This window comes from Saccostrea cucullata, unplaced genomic scaffold (assembly GCF_032062105.1).
Source record: "Saccostrea cucullata isolate Sc308-1 unplaced genomic scaffold, CSIRO_AGI_Scuc_v1 ctg4027, whole genome shotgun sequence".
Classification (NCBI taxonomy): domain Eukaryota; kingdom Metazoa; phylum Mollusca; class Bivalvia; order Ostreida; family Ostreidae; genus Saccostrea; species Saccostrea cuccullata.
The window spans coordinates 26,687-41,867 of NW_026932037.1; the positions used below are offsets into that span (position 1 = coordinate 26,687).

The 15,181-nt window shown below is 34.1% G+C and overlaps 1 protein-coding gene across 1 annotated transcript; it reads left to right on the forward strand.

The window, feature by feature from the left end:
* Positions 1–8,391: 8,391 nt before the first annotated feature.
* LOC134234331 (uncharacterized) lies at positions 8,392–14,215 on the forward strand (the record flags this gene model as incomplete). Its single annotated transcript, XM_062716379.1, has 2 exons — positions 8,392–8,990; positions 14,072–14,215. Coding segments are annotated over exons 1-2 (743 nt in total), but the record flags the coding sequence as incomplete, so codon positions are not given.
* Between the last annotated feature and the right edge of the window lie 966 nt (positions 14,216–15,181).

Below are 15,181 nucleotides of genomic sequence, written 5' to 3' on the forward strand. Positions count from 1 at the left end.
CTTCCGAGGAATCTTTAATATATATATAAATATAAGGCATTTTCTAACTTAAGTTCTGTACTTTAGTTCTGTTACTTTGTTGATTCATATATAAATTCTATTATTAAACTAAAATGACTTATTCAAAAAAAATCTATCGTTTAACTTTTGAAAATCCTTTCATTATTAACATTTCAATTTCCATAAATAATATGAAAAAAAATAAGATTAACTTTTTTGACTGTCCAAATTCTTTTCCACGATGTGCATTCCGGTTTTGAGCGTGAATAAACGACTCCAGGGATGCAAGCATGAGAATGTAAATGTAAACCTAGAAAAAAGTACACTTTCTTCTTTAGAGCCTTTTACAAAACACTTACTAAAAATATCTCCTCAACATTATTCATTATGAAATATGAAATTCCATAAGAATTTCTTCATCCTCGTGCTTATCATCAATGACTTTACCATATCTAGTTGTTACTAGATATACTAGTGCATCGTAAACTAGAACTGTTTGAATTTGTGTGTAAAGTAAAATATATGCAATAAGATTCTTACGTTCATTTCAGCAGCTGTCCTGAACCTCGAAAGGGATAATTATACTGAACCCATAGCAAACAAATTTATACATTTTTGGGGGAGAATAAACTCGTGCATATCATTTGATCCTTTATAATAGAAAAACAAGTTGCTGTCCTTTAAAAAGACTATAATACGTGGACCATATGCAAGTGTTTCTAAGCGAAATTCAATTTAAGAACATTTCTAGGTTTAGTAAATATTTATGTATGTTCGTTCACATTTTTCAATGATCTGCCAACTTTGACTGATGTTACTTTCAAATTAAAATTGTCGAATTTAATCTCCGATTAGCCTTTTGACAAGAGGCCCAAGGGCCTTTATGGTCACATGAGTATCATACAATCACAGAAAAGCAATTTGATAATTATATCATAAAGCAAGCTTAATTGTAAGCACAAAAGAAAAGTGATCATTGATCAACAAAATTAGTTTGTTTCAATACGCAAGAGCATGCTCTACGTATGAACAATTTCTAAAACAAGGTAAATTATTGACATGCAAGTTTATGAAACAAGAATAACAGCCGTCACGAGTGGGACAGGATTTTCTTTTATATTTTAACGAGTGCGAAGCACGAGTGGAAATATCAAAAAAATCTTTTCTCACGAGTGAAATAAATTTCATAAATTATTCAACTACAAAACATTTAATTTTCTGTTTATTACATTTTCTTTGATTTTCCTTTTCCCAATCTAATTAAAATCAGACTTCTTAGATCCGCGCCGTATACACTCTTACGCAGAGTGTATACGGCGCGGATCTAAGAAGTCTGATTTTAATTAGATTGTTCCTTTTCCTTGCTGCTTACGTCTCTTTTTAAATGCAGTCTTAGGCTACTTGACGTCATAGTTGAGCGGTTGAGACGTCATAGCCAAGTTAGAAACATTTAAGGAATGACTCTAATTCTTGGCCATATTATCAAGTATAATCTGGTTTGGGTCAGTTTACACTTCATAATTTCGCGAAGCGGATTATAAAAAAGCGTAAACCGACCCAAACCAGCATATGCTCGATAATATGGCCAATAATTAGAGTCATTCCTTATAAAGGAGTTGAACATGTTCAATAGATGGGTATGTTAATGTTATAGAAGGCGGGTGAGAGCGACTAGAGATTAAGTCAAAATAATATTGCTTACAAACACATAATTTGTACTCTTTGTTTCCATTTATGTAATTATTTCAAATACCCTCCCATGAGAGGCTTAATTCTCTGAGATTTAACTATTACAGACATAGTGAGGTATTGTTATGTTATATTTTATAGAATTAAGGTCATCATATTGTACGATTGTGATGGAAAATTAATAAAAAGTTCAGTGGAGGTTTGAATTTTATCAAATCATATTTAATTTCTCTTTTTTTCAAATCACTCTTCTGTACCTCAAAATCAAATATTAATGCAAAATATTCATTAATGCTTAAATTACAACAGGGTTGCTAACCACTTGCCAGTACTTGCAGTACTATGATTGATATTGTTTTAGCGGGGAACCAGCTTATAGAACTATGATTTATACGAATACAAAAACTTTATTAATCCGTTTGAATATTTTCAATGTGTTTATGATTAAATCTCCTTAGAAAACAATGCTTCCGAATACATTACAATTTATCAATTTTTGTCCGGTACTACATGTATATGTCTTGTCAGCGGTGATGATTTGTGTTTAATTAAAAATTAATCCAAACCGTTTTGCCAGATTAACTGCATAGGAGAGTATATAAAAATCAACTCCCAAATATCACCAAGATATTTAACACCATTTTGATACCACTGTATGAAGAGAAAAACACTGTACACATACATACATTCCACATATTTTTCGCGTGTAAAGTGTGTTGAAAGCTACGTCAGTTATACATGTAATTCTGTATTACACACAGGGTACTCACATTGACGAGTTTTATTATGAACTCACAAACGTTGAACGGTGTAAACTGCAACGTCACAAGCGAAAATCAAAGCTCACGCTTGTGGCTGTAACTGTGGCTCTTCCATTAATATGAACTTACCTTTAGGATAAGATAGGAATTTTAGGGTATAAATCACATTTGCAGACAGGGCATGAAGTTAAAAAAATGTAAATATATTAAGCATTAAGTCATGATTTTTTTAAGTCTGCAGTCTCATAACTGCAGCGATGTGTGCATTCAAATTTTCATAATGCGCTAGCGCGCGTTACACAGTTTGTATGCACACACCGCTGCAGTTATGAGACTGTATACTTCAAAAAATCATGATTCAATTAAGCATTGAATCAATATTTTTTTGAAAGATGTGGTCTTATAATTGCAACGGCGTGTGAATACAAATTGAGTAACGCGCGCTAGCGCGTTATGAAAATTTATATGCACACATCGCTGCAGTTATGAGACTGCAGACTAAAAAAAAATAATGATTCAATGCTTATATTTAGGTTTTTAAACATTTTTTCCTTCCCGCAAATACGATTTGTTTTTAAAAAGCTATGATCATGACTTATTCAACGAGTAATGCGAAATTAGCGGAAGAGCCATTGGAACAGCCGAATTATGCTGACAAAAATATTGACAGCGTTTTAAATTCTAATAACACAATTTTATTTTTCTTTCTGTGATTTAATGAATTTACTTTTGGTACACTAAGAAATTAATCAAATGAATTCATTTAACCGTCAAAATTTATTTACATCAATAAAATACATGTATTAATCAGCGTAAGTATAATATAAGGCCGTGATCCGGTTTGAAGTCGCGAGAAGAGTCAGTTCACGTTCTTCGAGAAATACTGAAGGAATACTGAATGTATTCCTACGCACCAATTTGGTGATTGGGTCTTCTGTGTTATGCGTAAATATCACTCAAATCAACCAATGCAATTTAATAGAGGGAAAGAAAGTGAATGTAAATATTGCTATATTGTATTAATTAGAATTAAACCATACTGAAGTATTACAGAAGTTGTTTTTCACATACATTTTATTTTCAGTATTCTTCATGACATGGCATGGGGTAAAAACATCATACCAAAAATCATTATTTTAGGTATCAAAATATCTGCGATAAATGCATCCCAAAAATCAAGTATTTTAAACTGTTTACAATGTCCGACCATTAATTTTTAAGAATACATTTAGACATGGCCTAATTGTTGTATTTTGTTAGTTTCTTAATCCAAGGGCACTTAAATGATTTTATAATAAGAATGTCTATATTGACCATTTTAAGCCCCTAGACAAGAAGTTTTGAGATATACAACAACTCTTTTAACCTTATCACATTTTGATTTTCATATACATGGTGATTCAAATAAGTCTTTACACAGTGAAGTCATTTTTTCATATTTTGGTGTAAGGGGACGACCATTTGATTCTGAGGGGGGGGGGGGGGGGGGCTGGCAAATTTTTTTGAGACGGATTATTTATTTTTATGCCTGTCAAGGACAGATTATTTATTTTCAAAATTATCGAGGACAGATTATTTATTTTCTTCTTTGTCTTACATACCTTGATCAATTGATTCTAAAAGACTAATCATTTATATACCATAGGCGGATTCAGGAGGGGGGGGGGGGACGTGTATAACTTCGTTCAAGCATAGACCTAAAACGAAGGGACCGCCGACTCCTATGACGTCACAATAGATATCACTATACGATCTCCCTCCGATTGCAGCGCCCTCACCGGGATGCATAGAAAACATCCGGCATTACAAAGATTACGTTATTTACATCTACATTGTCGAGATATTTTAGCATGGAATGAATTAACCTTTTGCCGAATGTACCAAATTATTTTTACTGATACACTAATGAGTTCTTTGAGCAGCTTTTGAGGTATTTATCTTGTTTTTAATGTGTAAAAAAAGCTATAAATTTGAGTATTTAAGATGACAGATGATGACCATGATCACAGAGAAGCTGTTAAAATGCATGTGAGGTTGCTCAAGATGCTGCTCGATGAAAAAAGTTCATATTTAAGAAACAGATAGGCCTATTGATACGTGATTTTTTTAAAGAGCAAACATCTTATGCTTAATAGCAGTATTTGACAACGCTGATATCGCAACCCTATGCATGACTATGGTACAGTAACACAAGTAATGAGTACCTTTGGCAAGTTTATAGCCACCCCATTTTTTTTTTATTATAATGTAGGCCAGAAGTTCGATCCTACCCACCCACCCCCGACAGGATTTTCGAGTTTGTACGAAATTGTACGAAATGGACACATTTTCCTTTTTTTTTTTTAGCTTGTCAAACTTTTTTAGGGTTTGAAAGTTACCATAGGGCTAAAAGGGGTAAAGTTGCATTGGCGTCGGAAGCACATTGAAAGTGGGGGGGGGGCTAAGTGTAAAAAAAAAAATTTTGTACCTCCAAAAAAAACCTGACAAAAAGAAGGGGGAAATGTCTATTTTCCAAACACGAAAATCCTATTTCGTGGGCGGGGGGGGGGGGGGGGTTGGGTTAGGTAGGTTCGAACTCCAGTACCAAAACTTTTCTTCCATACTCCACCACTTTCCCCATTTTAACCTATACTGAGACGTATCTGTGGAAAGTGAGGGGGCTAAACTTACGAAGATATGTTCAATGTCTATATACTAAGTATATATTTGGAAAAAAAGTGGGGGGGGGGGCTAAGCCCCCCCCCCCCCCGGTTCCGACACCTATGAGTTTTTCCCATTTAAATATGATTCTTTTAATATAAAAAATAACATTTTCCCTAAAGTCCTACCTAACAAGGTATAGGGAGTATAATTCCATAAAAAGAAAAAAAGGATAAGATTTACAAGTGCCTGTGTTTAGAGCTACAGTAAGTTATTAAAACTTCTATTTAAGCAGTCGATTCAAGATCAAACAGTTTGACCATAGTGGCAGTAGATCTTGCATATATAAAATAATTACTTACTAGTGTTTGTTCTTCAAAGCTGCTGATAAGATTGAACATGATGCTCAGCGATTATGATTTTGCTTTTTGCAGTTGTGATTGATACATTGAAAATAAATATTCTAAAAAGACATTAAATATGCCATACATGTACATCTAAAACAGTGCTCACCAATATAAGCTCACTATAGAAAAGGAAAAGTCTTAAATTAAATATAACAATGATTTTAATAATATTTCATTACAGTCACATTAAATCATTTAATATTTATACCGGTATTGATGCAGTTTTTCTTTGAGTTATGATATACAAAAGTTAATTATAATCACATTCTGGATATACACAGTATAGTTGAAAAAATTGGAGTTCTAAACATGATAATTAAATCATTGAAATCCAGTCATGTGCAACTCAGCTGTGCATACATGGGACACACCACTTGGCACTTTTGTTGATTTAATCCTGTGCAGGTTTGTGACCAGTCTTTGTTCTTTTACATTTAACTCATCATACCAGGTGGTACATGGCATGACCGTGTTCTAAATTAAAAATATTTTCCATAGAGTTTGGTGTGCAAGGCAGACCCCTATTCTCATTTGAGAAGCGGACAGGCTATCAACAAAACCTGTGGGGAAAAATAAAAAAAAATCTCTTAGAAAATCTTTTCAACACTGACAAGTTGTAATCCTGAATTAACACGATTACATAAATAACATAAATCCAACTTTTTAAAAATACATAATTATGTAGATCATTCACGGGAACATCTAATCTCAATTTATTAAGTTGTTGATCTAAAACCTGTAAACGGCACAGGTGCTTGAGGACAGGACCCCCCCCCTCCCCCAATGTAGACCCCCGGGCCTGTTAGACTTTTTCACATAAATATAGACTCCAGGGCCTGTTAGACTTTTTCACATAAATTATATATGGATGACACATTTGTGATATAATCTATCCTATCAATTCAGAAAATTTGATTAAACTAACCTTCTATTATCTATAAAAAATTTACCCCACTCTCGTTGATTTTTATATAGAGTGTAGGGTAGATTCTAAAGAACGTATGCTTCAGGTAATTTTTCTAATTTTTGGTATAGATCTTATCACAAATAAATCAATGAAGGATTATTTATGAGAAAAAAGCCCAGGGGTCTATATCGAAAAAGGGGGAGGGGGGTCCCGTCCTCAAGCACTTATTGTAAACGGCACTTCACAATGTATTTATTGTTTATATTAATTCAGCGAAGATCTGAAATTGGTCGTTGTTCAAATATTGGTAGATAATTTGTGTCCTTACTTTGTAAAATAATTAAGAAGATAAACATGTACTACCGTAAAATATAATCGACAGCATTCAAGAGATGTCACGTCGTAGTCAGCTGATGTCTGCAGTTAAAACGTTTCCATCGACTCTATAGCGTAAAGTTATAACTTCCGAAGTAGTAAATCGAGATCATTTCGTCGAAGAAAGCTTAGATAAATGATTGATTTTTCTAATTTGTTGTTATTTCCTCAAAGAATGCAGAAATCCGTGATGCGACAACATTGATTTCATTACAGGAAGTCTGTTTCTATACATCCCGGTGAGGGCGCTGCGAGCGCAAGAAGATAGTGATTGTGACGTCATAAGTCGGCAGTCCCTTCGTTTTAGGTCTATGGTTCAAGCAAGAGGTCTGGGGCCGCCTTAAGGCCCCCAGTGGGTCCTGGGTGAAGTACTGGTGGAGGCCAAGGGAGGGAAATTCCCCAGAAGCTCTTGGGTTTTCGGGTATTTTAAGAATAAAACCAGGACAATTATACATGTAGTGGTATTGGTTATTATGTACCAAAGTATGACATTATTAATATTGGTCATGTCATACTTTGAATGAAGGGGGTCCAGGGGGTGAAGCCCCCTGAAGCTCATGGGGTTTTGTGTATTTTAAGAGTAAAACCAGGCACAATTATGTAGGAACTGGTTAGTTATGTTCCAAAGTATGACATAATTTATACTAGTCATATCATACTTTGAATGAAGGGGGCCTAGGGGGCAAAGCCCCCTGAAGCTCTTGGGTTTTTGTGTATTTTAAGAGTAAAACTAGGCACAAAAATATTGGTATTGTACTAAACTATGGCAATATTAATACTATTCATATCATACTTTGAAATTTTAGGGGAGGGATCATACACATGTATGCCTTCCTTAAATCCGCCACTACTTTGTATTAATTTATCGGGAAGTATACTTCTTTGACAAGAAAATTTATCTTTAGTGGTGTTTAAGAATTGGCTTGTATTTAAAGTGATTCATCACATCTACTGAGTGCACATTGCCATGCTCATCAACTGGCTACAAGTATCCAGTATGGTAATCTGATTTTAAACACTATTTGGTTCTAAAATGGCGAGCGAAGCGAGCCAAAAACATGCTGAATTGAAGATTCTGAGGTTAAATTGAACTTAAATAAAAAGGTATTTTCACAATATTTAAATATCATAAGTCAAGGTCAGATTATTTATTTTCTTGGCAGTGGAGGACAGATTATTTATTTTCAACATTTTCAGGGACAGATTATTTATTTCCAAAATCTCCCAGCCCCCCCCCCCCCTCAGAATCAAATGGTCGTCCCCTAAGAAGAGAAATAAATAAATGATTCAGTTTTGGCAAAATGAGAGTTTTTACAATTGTAACTTTATAACCCGGCAGATTTTTGTGAGCATTCGTCTATTCCATTGTTGATTGATTTGGTTTATAGAATGATATCATAATCTAATTCCGTAATGTTTTCTATCTTTACTGAAAAATGAATTCCAAGCCAAAACAAAAAACAAAACAAACAAAACCAAAACAATTAAACAAACCAAACAAAACAGACCATTATTTTTTTTTTCCGTTTTGGTAATATACCAACGTACGAACGTTATAGGTCGACTCGTTTATAGTAAGACTTAACTTCAACCCAAAACGCCGCTCGCTAGCATGGCAGATTCCGATTCAGACAAAACGGTTAGCGTCTCCGATGCAGACAGTGAAGTAGTATATGACGAAGCAAACAAAAAACGACGGATGTCAGACTCTTCTGTATCCCCTGATCGTAAACGATTTTGTTCTGTCAGTGAGAGTACGCCTGGGAGCTCTGACCAAGATGAAGATGGAACTCCTCCAAAGTCCTCCGGTCCTGACATAATTTCAACAGAATCTGAGGATTCGCAGTCAATTCACGGAAAGTGCTTAACCAAAATTGCTTCACTCGACCTTCCACTAAGACTGAGTAAATGGGAAAGAAAGCACATCGAAAACCTTAATATATCAATTGTGCATGTTCCTGATACGAAACCTCTTGATCTTATTCAATGCGGGGAAACTGAGAACAACGAGGAGACTGAAAAAATCAACGAGTTAAAGAAGTACGTCCAAAAGAGTCCTATAATGGCTCATTTAAGATCCCTTGACCATTTGTACACGTCCTTTTCAGAGCTGTCATCAGAAAGCTTATGGGAGATGGCTCCAAATGATGATGAAAAAATATCAATGATCCCAACATGGATACCAGAAAACCATATGATATGGTTTTACAGGTAAATCTCAAACATATTTTACCCACTCAGAGTTCTTGAAATCTTATTTCTGCTGTCAGTCATTTGGACTTACTACCATCTGAAGTTTTCAGTCTAGACAAAGAACTAGGTACAGTGACTGTTTCAGTCATATTTCGCCCTGTTTTAGAGTGATTTTTAAAATTACCACCAAAAATGGAAATGAAGCATTTATTTACACAAAAATACTTATAAGTATAAACTAAGAATTTATAAATAGTTACCTGCTTAGACTTTCACAAGGGTAATTGTGTAGTCACAAACAGTGCATTTTCCCATAATTTTCATGAGGCCTAACAAAAAAATAGGTTTGTTTCCGCTTTCAGGCTGAAAAAATTAGGGTCAGTAGGTAAGCTTTTTTTTTTTCTTTTTTGATCTGATGAACTTTTTCCCCGGCTGGTGGGAACATTTCTCGAGCTCAACTGGCACGACATGTGCTGCCATTTGTAAATAACAAACATCTACACAACACTGATGACATCTAAACAAGCTTATCTTTGAAAAAGATTGGTGAGCCAGTGTTTTCAATAAGAGCCGGCAACCGGCAAAATTAACCGCCTGTACGAGAAATTTTGCCGGCTATGAAATTTCCGTCATTAGAATTTTGCCGGTGCTGATACGTGAAATCATTACCGCAACTATTTCTATGATCTAGAGTAGCTTCCCTTGAGTGCGCTCTTTTTTTCAAGGAAGTTTGATTAGATCGATAGTGTCATGTAATGGCGTCGCGGACAACGAATATTTGAGCGAAGTCGTGGAGAAACGTGCTGCTGCTGTAACACATGCGTTTGAGATCACATACGTTAAGAGGCATAAAAATGGTCCCTTCCGAAAAGATTTGTTTGTGTTTTATAATTTTCTATTGAAAATTGATTGTGCGGCAGCCTCAATATTAAGTGAGGGGTTCCCCGGTGATTAAGACCTTACGAAAAAATGTATGAATTCTTACAGGATTTCCACATAAGCCAAGACGTAATCATTACGAATAAAAGTCTTAATATTTTAATCTTGACTCAGACGTAGAAATTCTTACAAAATTTCCTCAAACTGAAAACGTGAAATTTCATTCTCATTTATTCGTGCAAGATCTCTTGAAATACAGGAAAAGTATATTATTTTCACATTTGGAAAGGTTTTAATGTACTAGTATTTTGTATCAAATTTCATTTTCTTAATATTTTTGTTCTGACAATCTGTACAAAATCGTCAAGATTATTTTATGAAAAGTCTCAATATTGCAGAATTTTTCCATTTTTGGGGGTACTGTTCATCCCCAAAGTGTTTTAAAAATCTTAAATTTTTAACTTAATAATCTTTTTTTTGAATTTTGAATAAAAGTCCTGACCAATTTATGTGAAAAGGACTAAATATGTAGAATTTCCAGTATAATGTTTTACCTAGAATTTCATACATGTTGTCTATATGTTTTTATAGACACTTAGTTTCAGAAGAAAAAAATTTAGTCTTTCATAAATCTGTCAAACAAATCTGTGAAAAGGTAAAAATTTGTTTTCTAGTTGGCTTTTTTAGGTAAAATTTGATAATTGATAGTGACAGGAATGTGAAAAAATGGTACTTTTTTAATGGCCTTAGAGGTAAGAAAAATGAGTCCAAAATGCTGATTTTCGTTTTCGGTCGGGGGGCTTCGCCCACCTGGGCCCCCCACCAGGGCTCTGCCCTGGACCCGCTGGGGGCCTAAGGCGGCCCCCAGACCCCTCGCCGAAACTGGTTTCCTGCTATTCCATCTATTTTTCCTTCTGTTGAAAATCTTATTGAAACCACTGTGAGCTAGCGCTGTAGCAATCATAAAACACAGAAGCAGATTTCTAAAACATTGGTTTAAATTTCTGAATCGATTATAAATTAACGATAGGAAGGCACAGTGGTATTCTGGAGTTGTGCTGGAGTGGAGTCTCAATTTAAAATTGTGAATCTAGAGTGGGCTACACATCGGCAATGGCATAGCTCTTTGGCTGTGCCTTAATCATTATGTACCTACTGTAATTTCAATTTCGAGGTGAAATTTTTCAGGAACCATTGGTACTGTTTTGTAGCAATCGTATCTTTTCGGGCCTTTCCGGCAAGATCGGAAAACATATCCGAAGTTGTCTTCCGAGCTTGAAGGAATTTAAGATAAAGCTAGCTACATGTTATTTATTATGATATTGAAAATAACTTTGCATTATAAGACAAAAGCTACTGTTACTTTTTGACATTAACGATTAAACACAAAATTTCACGTGAAGATGATAAAAACGAAATTCAAATACAATATTCCCAGAATCCCTTGCTATGGAGTCGGGCATGCGTATTCCAGTGAAAAGGACTAACGTAGTTGCTAGTGCTCGAGAGCGCTAGCAATAAGTTCTATAAGCGTTTTTACGACTTACATTTAGAGGACACAATAAATTTTTTAATCCGATAAAAACGAAATTTTAACAAAAAAACCGGATAAAAACGGAAATTTAATGAGATTTAAACAACTTCTGAATTTTAGGGCAAATATTAAAAGTAACTGTATCTTCTTGTTTGTATCAGTTTTCAAAATTTTCAATAGAAAGATGAAAAAAACTATATTTGAATTTCATTATCAATTTATTTCATTCTTAACTTACAAGCCTGCATGAGACGACACTCGCCATCTTGGATTTATGGTTCACGCTATGCTTTACACAAGTTCTCCAATTTCTCCAAGTGATTTCTGATGATATCTAGGTTGGAAAAAGATAGAAAGTCTTATTCCTGTTGCCCTTCCTTGTTATGCAGATTTCTTTTAACAATAAGTACTATATATATGTTGCAGCTTTACATGTCAGAAAGTTATCGGTATTCAATCTACCTTACCATCATGTTCTTTTATCTCAGTCCCTCATATTTATGTTTTTAATTAGGAAAATTCAACATTGCCTCATTTGATATGAGCCCTGTGGGGATACAGTCAAACTTGTCTTAGCGGCCACCCGAAATCAGCGGCCACTTGCGGTCAGCGGCCACTTTCAGTTCCCCCCGACGATTTTTCCTATAAATTTTAACTGGAATAAACGGCCACCTGTGTAACGCGGCCAGCGGCCACTCAAATCCTCCCCCAACAGCCTTATTGACACTGTAATAGGCGGCCATTTCGTCACTTGCTGTGATTCTGTTATTGTCATCTCCCTCGGGAGATGACACATTAAGATTGTATGCCGGAAGTGAAGTCCTAGTGTAAGCCTCCATTAATCTTTCGGGAGTCCTCGATGTTTTACAGAGTTCCAAATAGCCTGTAAACTGGTTTTCATTTAGAAGAACTAGCTTAGAAGTGTGTGATCTACTTTCGGTTTAGGCCTATTTGAAAGCCAAGGAAAATTTAGAAAAGAAGTGCGATGCTTATAAATATGATATCTATAATTTCGGTGTGCCGTATATATATTGATCCCCAATACTATGCCTTATTAAATTGGTAAGCCACACAAGGAGAATTGACAATGACGTGATTTCTATATATAGATTTGTTGACGCGAAGGGAAAAACTGGTTCTCGCACAAAAAAACAAGCTTACAATTAGATTCTGCAAAAAATGTACGAAGAGTGGTCAACGCTAATTTTATGTTAATTTTTTAGTCTGTAATTGAATTTATTAAATTCCTGTCAAACTTTAATGATTAGCTGCTTTTAAATGAATGATAATTATTGTTGATAAATCCGTATTGTGTTAAGAAAATATAGTTCAAGGAAAGTATTTGAATTAAGTAAATTAAATTGTAAACACCCAGAAGCACAAAGACCGCTAGAATGAAATTTCACCAAAAATCACCTTGGGTGCTCTCGCAGACGTCCATGCTTTCCATATATGTACTGCGGTCAAAAGAAACTGCGTACTTTACTGTGGAGTTTGCTGAATAAGTCATTTGGGAACTTCAGGTGTAATAATCCATATATTCATTGCATTAAAATATTTCCCTTTCTGTTTTATTTCTTTGACATTATTGATACCAAAGAGATGACATTTCAGGCTTTCTGGAAAGCCAAACTTGTGTCTTTTAAACTCATTCGCTCGGGTAATTATATCCCAATAGCCAATTTAACCCAGCTATTTATGCAATTAAACAAATTACTATTGGATACACTGAACTCTGTTAGATGAATTTGTACTTATTTTTCAAGATCGCCGATTGAAAAATAAAAAGAATTTAAATACAATTGATACTTTCCTCTACCTAAAGAAATTCACACCTTTTAGATTTTGATTCCATGTAGAAACTCTAATTGCTACTCTTGTGAAAACAGTGCTTCATGTGGCATGATTATCTCGTGAATTTCACTATCAACAGATGATCGATAGGGATTAGTCACGCTTCACTGCATATGACACCTGCGTCAATACATCTCTCTGGTCAAGTGGTTAAATTTATTTGTGTGTTTGTGTATGTTACATAGAAATTCTGACAGCTTTATAAACAATAAAATTAACCAGACTTTAAAAACTTCAGCAAGTAAGTTAATTGCCGATGAATTAATTTAGGGGGGGGGGGAGGGGTGTTACACTGCTGACCATTTTTGAACGTTTGCAAGTGGAATTTTTATTAACATATTCTTACTTAAATTTCAATGCTTTATTTTATTTACCACTAAAATGTATTTTTGTGTAATTTTTTTTCTTTATGAAAAAGGATAATAACCAGGCACTGTATGTATAAATTTCTTATTTAACTAATATGTAGGAACAGAAACATGCACAAAAACTTTTAAAAAATTTAATTCTTTAATATTTTTTTAATTAGCTTGAATTATTATATACACTAAAAGCCTTTGTTAAATTGACCTGTTTTATTATTTGATTAATTTAATTGTAGTGCTTAATGTTGTTTATTCATTGCCTGAATGTCCTTTTCGAGGGCAAACTGGAATAAGAGGCCACCTGTCTTAAGTGGCCAGTTTCCAGACTTCCCAAAGGTGGCCTCTTAAGACAAGTTTGACTGTATTTAAATCTCTTTAAGATTGCTCTTGTTAAAATAATTATTGCTAAAAATAATGTAAAACTATTAATATGTAAAAATCATCCTTTCCCATGGTTTTCTTTGTAGATTTCATTGTCAGGCACAGGATTTCAGTAACCAGCTTTATCTTATACTTAAGAAAAGAGAACATGGGTGTAGCATACATGAAAGTCATGTGCAAGCATTGTTTGAGGCATTTGCTTGTATGCTTGGATTAAAGAGTGGACTCAGGTAAGTGTTTGATTGGTGTTTTCTTTGAGTACACTCAAGCGTGATCTTGGCATTGTGGAAAAAAAGACAGTTTAGTGAGTAGGAAGAAAAACAACTTGAATGATTTGATTTGTCATTAATTTATTCATCTGGATATATGTACTGATTACTAAATAACATTCAGGAATCTGATATTGTGTTTTAATACACCTACCTTTTATATTTGTTTGTTTTGTGTTTTATTTGAATTAGGTCGATATCGAAAAATGTTTCTAAAACAAATGTGTAATTGCAAAACATAATTGTATTATTACTTTTTATGCTCACCTAATTCAAGGCTTACATTATTTTTACATTTCGCGTGATAAGATACATGTAGAACAACATGAACTTACTAAGGCCACACCAATTTGTAAAATAGTTCTTCGGATTTTCAAAAATAAAAAGTGAGGCGAGCGAGCGAAATTTTTTTACAAATATTATTTTTTATTTTGGGTTTCAAAATTATAAGGCATGATAAGGCGAGCGAATATAATTAATACATATATATTTTTTAATAAAGTTTGATTTCAAAGAGCGTGGATCTAAAAAAAAAAAAAGAAAGATAGATATCATTTGCATACCACATGAACTTATTATTTTTAACTTTTTTGGATTTTAAATAAGTAAAAATGTGTCAAGTTTCAAAGATGAAAGGTGTATGAAACAACTTTGTATCCATTGTTTTTAACTATAGTACACAGGGTTGTGCAATTAAAAAAATCAAGTACTAGCCCACAGGCTAGTGGCAGCTGAAAAGTTACTAGCCCAAATACAGGGGCAAAAATTAAAATAAAACTAATGTTGAAAAAGAAATTAATTGCTGATAAAAGTCAGGGTACTGAGGTCATTCTTTTTAAAGTAAATTTTAATTCTCAATATCAAATTCAGTTATGTTTAAATTATTATGAAATAAAATTAAAATGAATTTCAATAAATTATCTTCCC